Source organism: Sceloporus occidentalis, unplaced genomic scaffold (assembly GCF_023333645.1).
Source record: "Sceloporus occidentalis isolate IW3139 unplaced genomic scaffold, rSceOcc1.0.p SCAF_5, whole genome shotgun sequence".
Lineage (NCBI taxonomy): Eukaryota > Metazoa > Chordata > Lepidosauria > Squamata > Phrynosomatidae > Sceloporus > Sceloporus occidentalis.
The window spans coordinates 41798579-41814168 of NW_028316985.1; the positions used below are offsets into that span (position 1 = coordinate 41798579).

General features: G+C 37.1%; 1 protein-coding gene across 9 annotated transcripts in view; it reads left to right on the forward strand.

Annotated features, from left to right (window-relative positions):
• The window catches only part of ANKS1B (ankyrin repeat and sterile alpha motif domain containing 1B), a 499785-nt gene that overhangs the window by 147141 nt on the left and 337054 nt on the right, over positions 1 to 15590 (forward strand). For all 9 annotated transcript variants that reach the window (XM_089523880.1, XM_089523881.1, XM_089523882.1 and 6 more), the window contains exons 11-12: positions 5181 to 5317; positions 7798 to 7978. In XM_089523880.1, coding sequence (XP_089380006.1) covers positions 5181 to 5317; positions 7798 to 7978 — 318 coding nt within the window. The remainder of the gene's footprint in view (positions 1 to 5180; positions 5318 to 7797; positions 7979 to 15590) is intronic.

Here is a 15590-nt window from a genome sequence, read left to right on the forward strand (position 1 = left end):
GATTTATTCATTAAGATTGGTCTGAAAAGAAGAGAAATGATGGGACAGTACTTTTTTTAAGGTTTCATTTCTGTGTGTGTATAGACAGGACTGAACCTTCTTCATGTAGAGGCAAGTTCAGGCCAGTTTTAACCCCACTAATGATGTTCCAGGTCACAGTCCTCTGCCATGTATCATGAAAATAATGGCAACCAGGAGTTTAAAAAACCCACCCACTTCCAGTCGGCATTTTTACACTAAAATAAGATGCATGGCTAGCATGTACCTTGTTTTATAGGGGAAGTGTACTTTCCAGAGTTCACCAGGAGCATGTCTTCGTACATGTGTACAGTTTCTGCATGCCTAGTTTTACAGCAAAACTTCAGGATTCAGTTGCCACATAACACAGTTTGGTGGGGAGTGGTGAGGACTGGGATTTATGCAAAAAATTGCCAAGGGGGTATGTACAAACTGTGGCTTGTGTGTTCCTTACACCTGGGGTAGAGGCTTTTTAAAATTTCACATGGGAATTTGATTATTCAGGTTTGCCCCTCCATCAGCAATGGTATCATTTAGGAGAATACAAATAAAATATTCATTTATTCATAAAAGGGCTAAACAACTTGTGATTCACCAAGTTGAACACAATCAATCAACCATGTGTTGTGGTGTACTAAGTACTTGGCACAGAAGGAAGGGGGGTATCCATTTGGGAAACAAAAGGGTGGAAGAATTTTTACCACAAAGAAATTCATTTTATTGAAGTCTAATCTATTTTCAGTTGAAGAAATCAGTGTTGTTAAAATATTTTTAAAAAGAACTTGTTAAGATGGCCAGGCACTCTTGAAATCTTTCCATCTTTTCTTTTGTTTCATAACAATTGCTTGACAACCAGCCACTTTGAGATTTTGCAGGGCCAAGCAAACAGGAAAGAAGAAGCTTCATTGAACTTCTGATATGCCATCATGCATGTTTAGTGGACTATTTTTACTTGTTGGGACAGAAGTAAATTAAGAACTTTGTGTTTTACCCATCCATTCTTATTAGGGTATGTGTTATTTATTTATTTATTTTACTTTTCTGTGTTTTCAAATAATTTTATGTTATCTTAATTGTGACTATTTTAATTGTTTTTAAAATTGCACTGTGAATTTTAATTGCTCCTCTTCTGGGAGAGAGGAGACATATTAAATAAATAAATGAATAAATAAATAAGGCTGGTTTGTGTAGGGTAATTTAAGTTTCCTAAGGTTTCAGCCTTTGTAAAGGAAACAAAAGTATTTAAATGTCAAAAATGTCAAAGCCAAGCCTGTTAAGGTCTAGTTTTAAATTAGCAGAGTATCAGAAATGTGATCTTGTCTAACTATGGTCCCAAACAGACTGGCATTAAGCGCCAGCTTGGGAGCAGCATGGGAGCATGGCGTTTAGATGATGCACGCCACGATGCTGCCCCCAAGCCACCGTCATGCTGCCCACCTGACCTGACAGCGGGCAGTGTTGCAGTGCTCCGGTGCAGCAGCATCTGAAAGGGTGCCTTTTTGCCAGCTCCAAAAGGAGTGGCATTTTGCCACCTCTTTTTGAGCTGGCAAATAGCCGGATTGGGGCCACAGCATGTGGAAGCCGTGGCCCCGATTTGGTACTCAGATGGGCGGTGTCACACCGGCCTATGCTTACCTAAGAACAGAGACTGACTCTAAAAACAACACAAGTAGCTTGTAGTTCAAACAAAACTTTACCAGTGGTTTTAATCTATATATACATAAGAGCTATATCCTAATCTAGTTAGCGAATTGTTTAGATAGAGAGAAAAAATATTTATCTCACCATCTTTCCAAAGAAAGTTGAGAAAGAAGAAGATGGGTACACAACAGTTCAGGAGAAAATCTTGAGAGAGATTGGGGCAGTTAGTCTCAAAGGGGGAGTTACTTAAATTATATGGTTAGTTTGGATGAGAGAGGGAGAGAGAGGAAAGTTTACATGCAGGAAATCCCTATCTATCTAAGGAAAGGGAAAGAGAATGCAAAAATCTTCCAACAATTTGCAATAACACCACACCCTTCAAATCCTGTGCTGCTAACTCTCAGTTTTAGCCAGTGTGGTATGTTATTTTGTCTCCTTTTCACTGTAAATAGCACTAGTGACTGTAATGTGCTGTAGACCAACTTGATAATGTACTGCTGTCAAAGAGCAGACCTGACCAGTGTGTTGTCTTGCCTGCTCACCTGATAGTTTGCAAATTTCTTCTCTTGACCTGAGTGAAAAGGGAACAGAAGACTGTTACCCAAGACTTGTCTTTCACTTGAAGCCTTGTTTACCTGCAGTAATGGAGATGTATTATCCAGCGAAATGTTAACCAAAGAGAGACTTAGAGGTAGCTGGGAGATTAATGCCTCTACTAGAAAAAAAAATCAGGGAAGCTATCAAGACAAAAAGAAGTGTAAGAGTGGATGATGCTAAGCATCCTTTCTCATCTTCTCCATCACTTGACATTTTTTGGTTTACAGTGGTTTTAATCTATATATACATAAGAGCTATATCCTTGCATCCTTGGACTCTATTTGTAGTCTGTTTTCCTCTTCCTTTTCAGCTTTCCATTCTGCTAATCTTCACCTATTTCCAACCAAGGAGCTCATCTTGCCACAACTTATTGCAACCCTACAGAGATATACCCTACAACCACTTACTCATTCCCTACTGTAGTAATTATCCTGATGCCACTTATCTGTTGTACACTGAAACTCATCCTGCAGCCACTTGCGCAGTCCGATTAAAACCACTTGTCAGTTACTTCTCTAAACCAAAATTAAAAGTTATTCTCCCCATTTGCATGCCAGTGAGGTTGATTTGAAAGGGCATGACAACTGGAGGATTTGATGTACTCCTCCCTGTTGAAGGCTATAACTTCAGAACAATTACTCTTTGATTGAATGCAACTTAGGATCAGGTCACTGTTTTGTTTTGTTTTACATTGAGGATTTAAAAATTGTGTATGTGCCTTCAAGTCACCTTTCAGTTTATGGTAGCTTTGTGAATTTCATAGGGTTTTCTTCAACAAGGAATACTCAGAGGTGGCTTTGCCAGTTTCTTCCTCTGAGATATAGACTACAACACCTAGTATTTATTGCCAGTCCTCCATACAAGTACTAAGCAGAGCTGAACCTGCTTAGCTTCCAAGATCAGATGGGATCTGGAGCCTTTATGGCATTTAAGTGCCAATTTAATATAAAAAAATGAAGATCCTTGTACAAGGGTAGAAATATTCAAAAAGATTATTTGAGATTTATAAGAGCCAATGAACTTTATTCTTCTTGAGGCCTGATAACTTCCTAAAATCTTTATCACAGACTTTTCAAGTGATTCAAAACTTGCTAGGGATATTGTTATTTATAAACCAAGTCATTAACACCAGCTAAACATATGCACCAGTAAAAAATAACATTTATGTTGTTAAATTAGTTTTCTCATCATGTTGGTGTTATTTATTCCACTAGTTCTTGGTGACAGGAATATTTGACCTGTTCCCTTGCTTCATTTAATATGAGAGTGGTTAGTCGTATGTCTGCTTTTCATTGGTGGTGCTGGAGGAGGAAGAAGAGAAGGAAGTGGTGATGGTGAAAGGATTGAAAACCAACAGAGCATGCAGTGTGAACAAGCAAAACATATTAATTAAAATATACAATTATAAGGTTTAGGGAATATATGGGGAAGTAGTCTATCATTCAAGATTTGTAGGACTGGACATTAAAATAAGTAATCCTTTCAATTTTAGTAATGCTATGTTTGGATGTATGTAGAGTACTGTGACCAAAAGAAAACAAATGAGAGCAATGCTAACTCTAATTCATTTACTATTACTAATTTGAAGCATCATTGTTGAGATTTTGGAGTTTATTGCACAGGCCCCTGGAACGGGATGGGGCCGGAATGAGTGGGGGATGCATTTTACAGCACACAAAAGTCCCCTTTCCGTTCCCTTCCATTCTGTTCCCCATCCATCCCACACGAGGCGATTTTTGAGAACTGTTCAGTAACCGTTCTCAAAAATTGCCTCCTGTGGGACAGATGGGGAACGGAATGGAAGGGGACTTTTGTGCGCGGTAAAATGCATTCCCCACTCATTCTGCACTCATTCCCGTTCCGTTCCCAATCCATCCCGGTGCGATAAACTTCATAGAGTTCTCTTATACTACTGTTTGATGTATTGTCTACTTTGAATATTCTGGCATAAAAAGTATGACTGCACATGGGAAGGATTGCTGTTTTTTTTTTTTTGTTTGTGAAATTCTTATTTCTTAGAGAGGTATTTCAGTTTTTATACTTACTGAATTTGACTACTGTATATACTTGACTATATGTTGACCGCATGTATAAGTCGAGGGCAGGTTTTGGGACCAAAATTATGGATTTTGCCATGACCCATGGATAAGTCGATGATAAAACTTGGAGGCTCCTTCAGTGTGTGTGTGTGTGTGCATACAGAAGCTCACCGGGGGGTGGGAGAAGGTCTCTGTTTATTTAAAAGCAATTAATCACTCAGGACTCTTTCTGCCTGGCGCAAGAGAAAAACTATCTTCCACCACATGAGGAAATCTGAAAGAGCTGCTGTCACATTATGATGCTGACCTGTAAATAAGTCAACCTTGGATTTTGGGGTCAATTTTTGGGCATAAATTTTATATATATATATATATATTGGTATATACAGTAAGGCTTGCTTGAGTGTACTCCTGCACAGTCAGTTTCTGCCACCAAGCAAATAGTAGCATTTTTATAGTACTGATTGTCTATTAGAAACTTGAAAAAGTTGGAAACGCTCTCTGTGTCCTTAGATCAAGGCTGTTACAGGTATCATTGCAAATTGTCTGTTCAGATATATTCCACCAATGTGGACATGACACATATCCCTAACTACTGAATGTAGAATTACCCTCTCCTACTCCATGAGTCATGTATGATTCATACATTAAGGGATAATTCACATAGAGAATCCCAATACTCCATGTACTTAGCCCTTGTAGATTGGAGTGTTTGTCAATGTCTCATTTTCAAAACAAAGATTATCTCCAACAAAATATGAATTATAAGATATAACTGTAACATATTTGGCTACAATATTTTTTTTGTCTTCCTAGCCAATTTTAGTTTCTAAATGTATACTCTATACAAGGTTGTATTCACTGCAATGCTATTTTTATTCACAGATAATGCACCTCAAGTAGCAATTATTGCACCAGGTACCAGTAACCATAGAAACAGTTCAACAGGCCCAACACCTGACTGCTCTCCTCCATCACCAGATACTGCACTGAAAAATATAGTGAAAGTTATTCGGCCTCAGGTGGGTAGTCTGAAATACAAATCCTCTTATCTTAGTTGACCTTTTAGTTGAAAAGTTCTTTTCGCTTAGGTTATTACAATATTTAAAGGCAGTGAAATGAAATTCCTGAGTTCCCTTTACAATTAGGTAGTTTATTTTGTTTGCATCTGGAGAAATTAATACTTTTTACTAGCTTATCTATTTTTTTGTGGGTGTCACAATTGCCTTCTGACATTGCAGACATGTGTTATGGGGCCTTATTTCCCACCTGCTTGTTCTGCAACTGTTGCTTTTTCTCTGCACCATTTTTCCTCTACTGACATCAACTCATACACTTGGTGCTAAATAATGGTTTGTGATGCATGATTTCACCTCTCTTATTTTCAATAATTTCCTGTAAAAGAAGGATTTTTTTTTTTACATCATGCCATTCATGCCCCTTTATAACTGCATACCACCTGCTGGCTTATTTCTACAGGATCCCTCATTTCCTCTGTCTCTGTAACCCGCTATCTTAGACATTTGTCTCTTTCTGTCATAACTGGGTTTTTTTCCCTGTTCATTGGCTGGCAGGCAAGAAAACAGAAAGACATTAGAATTATTGTTAGAACAAGCTGTTATGTGATAGTTAATTGGAAACAGCTTTTAAATGCTATTTTCATCATGGAATTGTCAACAGATGGATCCAGAACACTGAACAGCTATGCTTTTGGATTTATTCATTACTAATTCAATGTCTGGAATTAATTGAAGTCAATGGCTATATTCTTTTTCAATTCTTTGAGAGCACTTTTTTCAGTATTTTTGAATGAGTGAAAAAGTGAATGAATGTAAGTAGAGATCATGCTTATTTTTTATGCAGCATTTGGGCTGTGGAAAGGTATCAGATGTTTTGGAGTTTCTAGACACATTTCAGTGTGCTGATGATAATCTATGGGGGCTTTTTGGGGGGGCTCATCATGTCTCATGTTCTCAGATCAGCAGGACTGGTATTACTCTTCATTTTCAGAGGCAAGAAGAACTGAATCTGGGTGAATGGCTTCCTCATAATGAAACTCATTCTCTGTAATGTTCTGCCAAGATCCATGTATAATGCCATTCTTGCTTTCCTGGCAACTGGGCATTTTCACATAGGTACTACTGCTAAGTATCCAATGGTGCACAACTTTGTGCTGGTGTCCTAAATTAGTTTTGTTAAAATAGCCTCAGTAGGATGAGTACACTGATATTCTGCACTAACAGTTATGTAGGCATTACAGAAAGAAATAAAATCTTAAGGTAGTTTGGTTTCTTTGTTATTGGCCTTTATACAGTTGGTTAAAAACAATACTATTACACCATATCTTTGCCAAAGACTAGCCTTTGACTTCAGAAGGTACCCCTGTTTGTAATGTATATTTGCTTTTTTGCTTGGCTCTTTCTTTTATTGTGAATATGAATTTCTTGTAAATCACCTTGGGCTCATACTGAATGCAAGAGCAATTCAGATATATTAAGAATGTGTGTGTACGCATTCCTGTGTAGTTAATAGGACAGAGAAAGAGAGAGAGAGAGAGAGAGAGAGAGAGAAATATTTCTGGAGAGTTGAATGACTAGAAAGTGCTAGAAGGTGGAGAAGATTTTAAAAATAAAAAAGTCTTTATAGTTATGAACTTGTTTGTCATTACTATTATTAACTCTAGAGTTTGGCCAAAAATAATTGTCTTGTTCACTGTTCTAGCTAAGAATAATGTGCAGTGATCAATCCCTATAAGCAGAGACCTTCTTTTGTCTCTCCCTGATTTTTCCCTGCATTATTGCCATGTTTGTAGTGGGCACGTTAGGTGAGGACTGAATCTTTTATTCTGTGAAAGCTTCTCATAGTCCTTCTGTTAAATAACAAACATCTGAGTGGGTTCTATAAGCCTTAGGCAAAAATTCTAGAGATGCATTTTGAAGCATAAATTAAACCAAGAGAGACTAATTAACCAAAGATTTCTCAACTCAAATTACATATATGATTGGTTATTACTCATTTTGGATTTTGAACATGTAAAATACTTTGGCTGAAATGGCTGTGGAACATGTCATAGAACACAAACACTGTGTCTGCTTGAATTCTGTTCTGCACCTCAGCTATCTAGAGATTAAAAGGTTTTTGCCATTTTGCCATCAACATTATAGTGTTCACTTTGCAGAGCTGCTTTGAAACGTACTAAAATCTAGATATTTTGATATCTCCAAAGATCTTTATTAGCATGCTGTCTTTTTTTCTTGTTAGTAATATGTGTTGTCTAGCGGAAAAATTTATTGTGACAATGAAATACTATAACTTGTGGATGAATGCAGTAATTCTAGGAATTATGTATATAATATGAACTTAACATAATTGAAAGCACTGAAATTTTTAAAACCTAATTGTAAAAAAATAAATAAACCCAGGGAAAATTATCCTTAGTGGCAAAAAACCAACAACAACCCAAATCAAAATGTTGACATTTCCATCCATTTCTGTTTTCCAGCCCAAGCAACGTACATCAATAGTGTCAGCTTTTGAATTTCACCGATTAAATCACAGCCATGATTATTTTGAAATCACCTCTTCCATAGGATATGCAAGCTTTACTTCCAGCCCTCCAATCAGTCCAGCTAACTATTCAATTGGATCAGTTGAGGGCAGCATTGAAGATAATGACATTCCAGGTAATAGCAATGAAGAAATTGCATGTTAACCATGTATATTAAAGCCAGGTGAAATTCAAGTAGCTCTCAATGATTGCTTTACAAGGATAAGACATCCTTCTCATCCATGGGGTTTCGCTTCTAGATCTCCCCTCCATTGACAATAATGGGATGTGGAGATCTATGAATGCTTGAGCCCACAGATAGCTAGCACATAGATACGTTGGGCCCACTGTTATAGAAAGGAGTTAGATGGCACATTTATGTATTTGTTCCATTGAAATATTTTCTTTAAAACTCTGTACATTAACAATTACATCAGTACTCAGATATGTTACACAAAATATGTTTATCTAAAAAAAGGACGGGTAGGTTATATTTGCAAAGTCAAAACTATCTTTTTTATTTTTCCAGCTTTATAAAAGATCTGAAAAACTACTAGTATCATATACATGTAATTATTTCATAAATCTCTTTTTATAGCCAAACAGATGATAGCCAGTTTTTATAAGAACAAGTCAATTCAGTGAAATCAGAATGGGAAAAAATTGCTATATCCTGAAAGTAAATTTCTGTTTTGCAGATAAGAGGTATGTTTTTTGCAAAATACCCTAGGTTTTGTGACTGTTAACATGAGAATGTTGACTATTCCAGATGCATTTCTGAAGCAGTGATATATTTCCCCTAGAATGTTTTTGGGGGGAGGGTTGTAATGTCATGGACTTAGGTGTAAAATGTTAATTTCCTGTATACATGAAGGTAGTTTGTTTAGTTAAGAACAGTGTCTAAGGTAAGAGGAAGGGAAGAATGAGAGATGGGAATGTTAGGAGTGAGCAGTGATTGGTGGAATGTCTGAGCAGATTTGAAAAAGGTTGGTGAATAACCATTGGGATTATAGTTGGCATAGTCACTTAGGATAGATAGTTAGAAAGCAGAATGGGGTGAATGGGGTGAGGTTTGGGGTTAAGAGCGTCAGCCCATCAGGTTTAGGAATTAATATGTAGAGATTAAGAGTCTGATTTAGCTAGGAGTAGAGTGTAAGAAGTAAGGAGAGATATGTTTTGAATGTATTAAATAATCCATTTGTTTTGTTATGTTCAATTTCTGTTAATTAAGTACAATTGGCCTTCCACATTTGTGGCTTTGACTTTTGCATATTTGATTATTTGTGGGATTTGATTAATATGTTCTCTTTAGGAATCTCTAGGTCCTCCAATGTGACTCTGCCAGAAGCTGACCATTGAGTCACACTGGAAGACCTAGAGATTCCTAAAGAAACCACTTCTCTAGGCATTTGTTGGTCTTCCAATAAAATTCTATGTTCAACCTCTTCTGGATGTTGTCTATAGAGTTGAGTTGGAAGATGTAGAAATTTCTAGAGAGGTGTTATCTCAGGTAAAAAAAGAGTAGGTTTTTTATTTGTGGGTTTTCCATCTTCATGAGGCTCTTGTGCCCCTAATCCCAGTGAATGTGAAGGTTCCACTAGATTGTTTTTCTGTTTATATACTTTTGACCTCCAGGAACTCTATATATCAGGGGTAGGCAATCTTTTTGAGCCGGGGGCCGGGTTGCTGTCCCCCAGACAACTGGGGGGCCGAAGCCAAAAAATAAATAATTAAATATTTTTTAAGAAAATTAAATATATAAATAAACCAGGACAAATGTAGGACACCATTTTCAAATGGAAGACACTTTTTTTAAAAAAAATGGAGGACACGTGAAAAAAATTGCTAATTTTTTAAAAAATGTTAATATAAATGCATGTTTCTGAGGCTTCTATAGACAATTGCCCCCCAAAGGCCCCGGCGGCAATCGGCGGCAGGACCAGGCTGGGGCCGGTCCCAAGGCCTCGCCGGGCTGCATCCGGCCCGCAGGCCGCAGGTTGCCTACCCCTGCTATATATTATGAAACTTGGATTTAGACTAGGAAGATTATCACATATCGTTCCCAGAACGTTACGAGATGGAATGTTCTGGGAATGGGTATTATTGCATTCAAGAAAACGTGATGGGAACGTTATGGGAATGCATTTTACTGCACAGCGCATCCCTTTTTCTTGAGAACGTTCACAGAACGTTTTGCTGTAGCGCATTTGTATTTCGTTTTGAGGGCTGTGTACTGATGACGTCTCCACTCTGTGATTGTTTTTTTCTCTGTCAATCAACTAAAGGGGAGGGAAGATCCCAATGCCAAACCGGCGCCAGCCCCAGAAGTATCTGTCAAAAGCACGTAGGGAATGGAGCCACTGCATCCTCTGAGGCCAACATAGGTTTTAAAAAAACAAAAATGCATCAGCGCCCTCCTCTCCACTCGGACGATTGCCCCTTTTTTACTGTCCGTTCATCCGTCTCACTGCATCCACTGGTTCTCGATGTCCTACAAACCCTCGCCCTCTGATATCATGCATTATGGTGTGTACAGCCAACAGAGGCGGGCCATTAATACACTGCAACAGAAAAAATGTCTCTAGACACATTGCTATCCATTGGCGACACAGTCACTGTGACAATTCCCAAGACACTGTAGCCTCGATTTTTGCGACACCGTTTAAGTTTGCAAACATTCAACCTGTGAAAGTCACTGCTATGAATTCGATCTATATAAATATGTCTGTATTTTTGGGTGTTTGGCTGTGTGCACTGAACAAACCGACACACAGACACACACAAATATGCACACATTAGCCATTTTATGGATAGTTTCTCTGTGTGTGTGTGTATTTGTGTGTCTGTGTGGGCAGAAAGCAGACACATACAGAGACATATATTTAAATATATGCATATATACACACACAACAATTAATTCTATGTTCAACCTACATATTGCCTTGGTGCACATATACATCTGTAGTTTGGTGAAAATAAGATAAAATCTATGTTAGTTTTGTCAAAGAGGGCACCGCGTCATACATGGGAGAGCAATGAAAAATTTAGTATGCTCTAGGACTTTGGAGGACTAAAGAGAAGGGCATTGTTTCAGCCAATCAGGAGATGGGGGAATGAGAGAACGGAATTGGGAACGGATAAGAATACTGCACAGACTTCTTATGGAACGTTCTGAGAATGTTACAGCTTGCTGGGAACACATCTAATCCGTCCCCGCCCTGGAACTCATGTGGAACACATCGGGAACATTCTGGGAACCCGATGGGAACACATACGTGCGGTAAACTTAAATGCGTTCTGTTCCCATCAGGTTCCCAGAACGTTCTCAGAACGCTGTGCGATATTCTCCATGGTGTGATGGCAGCATTGAATAAGGAGGGGTGGTATCAAGTGGGGATAAAAACTGCATAATACCTCACACAGTATCTTGAGAGATTTTAGGAGGTCCCACAGTCAGTGGCCACAGCCGTAGATAGGAGGAGCATTAGTGGAAGATGTGGTACAAGGGAAAGCCTCACTCTTGGTAACAGTGAGATTTGTGGAAGTCCTCACATTTCATGGCAGCATAGGTTTAGTTAGAGACTTATATCTGGTGGAAAAGTGGTGGGTTAATTGGTGAACCCCCACAGAGGTGAATACTACCATAAGTTTGAGGTGCATGTAACATTTACTGCTTTTTTAAATCATTTTTTTCACGTTGATATGAGTTTGTTCAATTTAGTAGGTCTGTGATTTCAGATACCACTTTATTCTCTTTTTTTGTTTTCAGTTACAACTTTATTATCTACATAGCATTTATTGTTCATAACACTGGACATTGGATTGGCTCTAAAGACTCCTCTTTCAGAAGAGACCTTTCTCATTCTAATCCTGCAACCCCCCCCCCCCCCAAATAAACATGTATAATAATAGCAGAACAGTTTTAGCAGTATTCAGTCTCTTTGGCCCTCAGTCAAAGGTTTCATGAAATACTGATTCATTAATAGTGCGAGGAGAAAAATTGTGTAGAAGTCTGTATACTGTATATGTAAATAAATATTGCCAGTTACATGAAGCAAATAAGAATGGATACTAATCCACACTGTGCAGGTTTGATGAAAGTTGTATAGAAGATTCCCACCTCTTTCTTGCACATGTGTGCAAACATTTAGCTTATGAACTTGCCATTAAATGCACGTACAGGTTTATGTATAGAAAGGATGGACGTGTGGGTTTAACCATGCAGAATAGTTATTCCCCATATATAAATATTGTAACACATGCCAAGGGTGATTGCACTTGCAAGTTTTTTAATACTGAGACATGACAAGTACTTTTTAGGTATCATGTTTATACTATTTTATGATCATGGTGCTAAGTACATTATTAATATTCAACCAAAAATGAGAGATAATTTTATGAAAGAACAAAGTAATCGTTATCTGGTTTTCTCCTCATTTTTCTCAAACTATTCTCATGTTGCCGAATTTGCATCTTTACCTAGAGTTTTTAAGCCCTATAAATTATTTCCTATTATGTGTTCTTAGATTAGTCTTATCCTAATTTGATTTGTTGTGATCAGTATTTATGAATGTGCGATTGCATAAGATTCATAGTAAGATATTTAATGTTAAGTTAATGCTAATGCTATTTTATGCTAAAGTAAATCATAAAGACAATCCAAAGCTATGAAGCAGTATTGAAATAACTTGAATTTAACTGCATTTTTGGGGCCACGGCAGGATTAAAAAAAAAAAAAATACTACAGCAGAATTAATTCTTAATTGTCTTCAATTAATTTATCTCATTTTGCAGAAACACAGCGTTAGGACAAAAATTAACATTTTGTCAGAGTGAACTTGTTTCTGATGAGGTAAACTCTGATCCTGGTACTGAACAAAATGTGTGATATATTCATTTGAGCAACACTTCATATTTTGAAAAGCATTTCTTTACCTCATCAGTCATGGCACTTAGGAATCAGCTACCCAGGAAATCTATCTTATTGAAATGTATAGCCAAATTTATACTTGCTATGAAACAGGGTGCTCTGATAACTTTTATTGTTTTCAGAAGAAATAATACATTTATAAAGAAAAAGTAGAACATGGGAAATGCTACAAAAAAGCATCAGTGGATGTATCATGCTACATTGATGCATTTCTGAACATTACTTCTTTAACAGAAAATTTAGTATTAGAGGCAGAAATAGCATGAAAGGAATAGAGATAGGCTCCTACATCAAGAAAAGAACATTTGCCTTGACTGCTAAGTAGGTGGCTCTGTGTGTATATAACAATTTCACTCATTTTAAACAAGGTACTTTACTTGTACACTTTGCTTCTTTACAAATATCTCCTCATGCACCTATTAGTACTTAAAACTTTACATTTCTATGCTGCTTCATAGAAGCATTCTCTAAGCAGTTTACAATGCATTAGCCAACTGCCCACAACAAGCTGGGTCCTCATTTTACCAGCCTACGAAAGGATGGAAGGCTGGGTCAACCTGGAGCCCTGATGATTGACCTCACAACGTTGTGGTTGCAGTACTGGCATTTAACTGGTATGTTTTCATTTTCGTGTGTATTTTTTATTCACAGTTGCTAATTCACCAGTCTATAATGTCTCGGTATTCTTAATACAGTACTCTTCATTTTTAATTTAAGCACCAAGCAACATTAGAATTCTATCTGTAGAATGGTCACAGTTATGAATACGTAGTTCCATGAGACTGATAGCAGCTGAACCACTGTTGACCCTACATATCCACTGATTCTTTATTCATGAATTCAACCATCCATGGCTTCAAATTATCCCAGATATAAATTCCAAAAAGCAAACTTTGATTTTGCTATTTTATATAAGGGATACCATTTCACTGCACTATTGTATTTAATAATGGGACTTCAACTTCCATGGATTTTGGTATGCATGGGGGATCCTGAAACCAAATCCTAGTGGAAACTAAGGCCCCACTGTACAAACATCTAAATTATGGAGAGAAACATGAGATATAATGGCTTAATGTAGTGGCTTAAGCAAATCATTATATTTGTTTTTATAAATAACTTCCCAAGCTCTACGCAGCGGTATACTTGTTTTAAGATTTTTAATTTTTTTAAAAAAATTATCCTGACACACAAACACACACTTCAAATTACCCATTCCACTGATTTTCAGGACGTATGAAATATTTTGGCTAGATTGTTCCTTGGTTTGTATAGTATGCTTGTGTCAGTGCAGTTACATTGACTACCAGTTTATTTTCAGGCCCCATTCAAGACGCTGGTTCTTATCTTTACAATCCTAAATGGCTTGAGACCAGGACAGAGAAATACTCAGCTTCTACTTGAACCAGCTCATAATTCATCTGATCATCTACTTCTGAAAGAAATTAACAAGTGCCACATAGCTGGGTTATTATCATAGCAAAACCCCAAATGTGCACTCCTCCCTTAGAAGAATTATACTGTACTAGTTAAATAGTTACCCTTTTTTAAGGTCAGTAGAATTTTTTTAAGCTCATTGCTTACTGCTTATTAATTAGAGACTCAGACCAGGTTCCACTCATAGGTTTTATGTTGTTATTTAGTTGTCCAAACTCATTTTAAATCGTTTTTTTTTTTTTTTAGATTGTGCAGCATCTCACTGGTTAATACACTGAAATGAACAGAGCCAGCTTACACATTCAGTATTTGAACCCTTGGTTGTGGAATGTATATATATTTTTTACTTTCCCCCCATCTTTATTTCTGTCTGAGAGTCGTTCTTCGAAGGGTTTATAGGAGAAAATGGTCGTGCAATAGAACCCCAAACCCACAAGAAAAATATTCACTTTTCCAGTGTTATAGTCACTTTAGGCTCCTAGTTACTAAACCTAGGGATTGGTTTAAAGTTATGCACCAAGGTTAATGATGGGGTGCTGTCTAAGCAAGCAACCTGAAGAGGAAATCTGTCACAGTGATAGGTTGCCCAATGTATGATTTTGTCCAGCACCCCCTGTGGCTTATGCCACCTTGTTAATAATGGCCCCAAATATGTGGCAGCAGAGAAAGGAGGTGAAAAGAAACTTGTCTTCAGTGAACTTTCTTACATTCACTGCTCATACAGTCCAAACCATTCTTCTGAAAGAAGCCATGTTCACATGAAATTTAACTGGAAAAATATTTAAAGATAGCATTTTTAAATTATTAACTATTGTATCATTTCAGATTTTCCTTGGAGAATAGGTTTAACATTTCATACAAAAATGTGAATGAGTAATTCCCAATTACTCAGTGTGATTACAGTTCACATACCATTAAACCCAATGGCAGAATTTCCATTAATTTTAATAGGTGTGGATAATCTCATAAGTGTTAGTGACTGAGCTCCCCCCCTTTTTTGGTCAAATTTAATGCATTTTAAAATCTTGTCATTGTTACTGGAAAAAGCATGTGGAATTCATATTCATTATACACTTTAATTATACTGTATGTTTCATCTTTGAATAAGATAGCCTTTTTTAGATTTTTCATTTTATCAGAATGCTTATAGCTTTGGAAAAGCTAGTTGATTATCAGATCTATTTCTATGGCATATGGGAAATAATTGAACTGAAGGAGCTGGTAACAACTTACTGAAGAGCCTGTAGAACTAAATATTCTAACCACTGGTCTCCTATACAAACTGCATCTTACATGAGACTATCAAGTACCAGTTCATTTAATTATATTTGTCTTTTTATCCTTTTGGCCTTTAAGGAGGAAGATGTTCATTTGTTTTGTC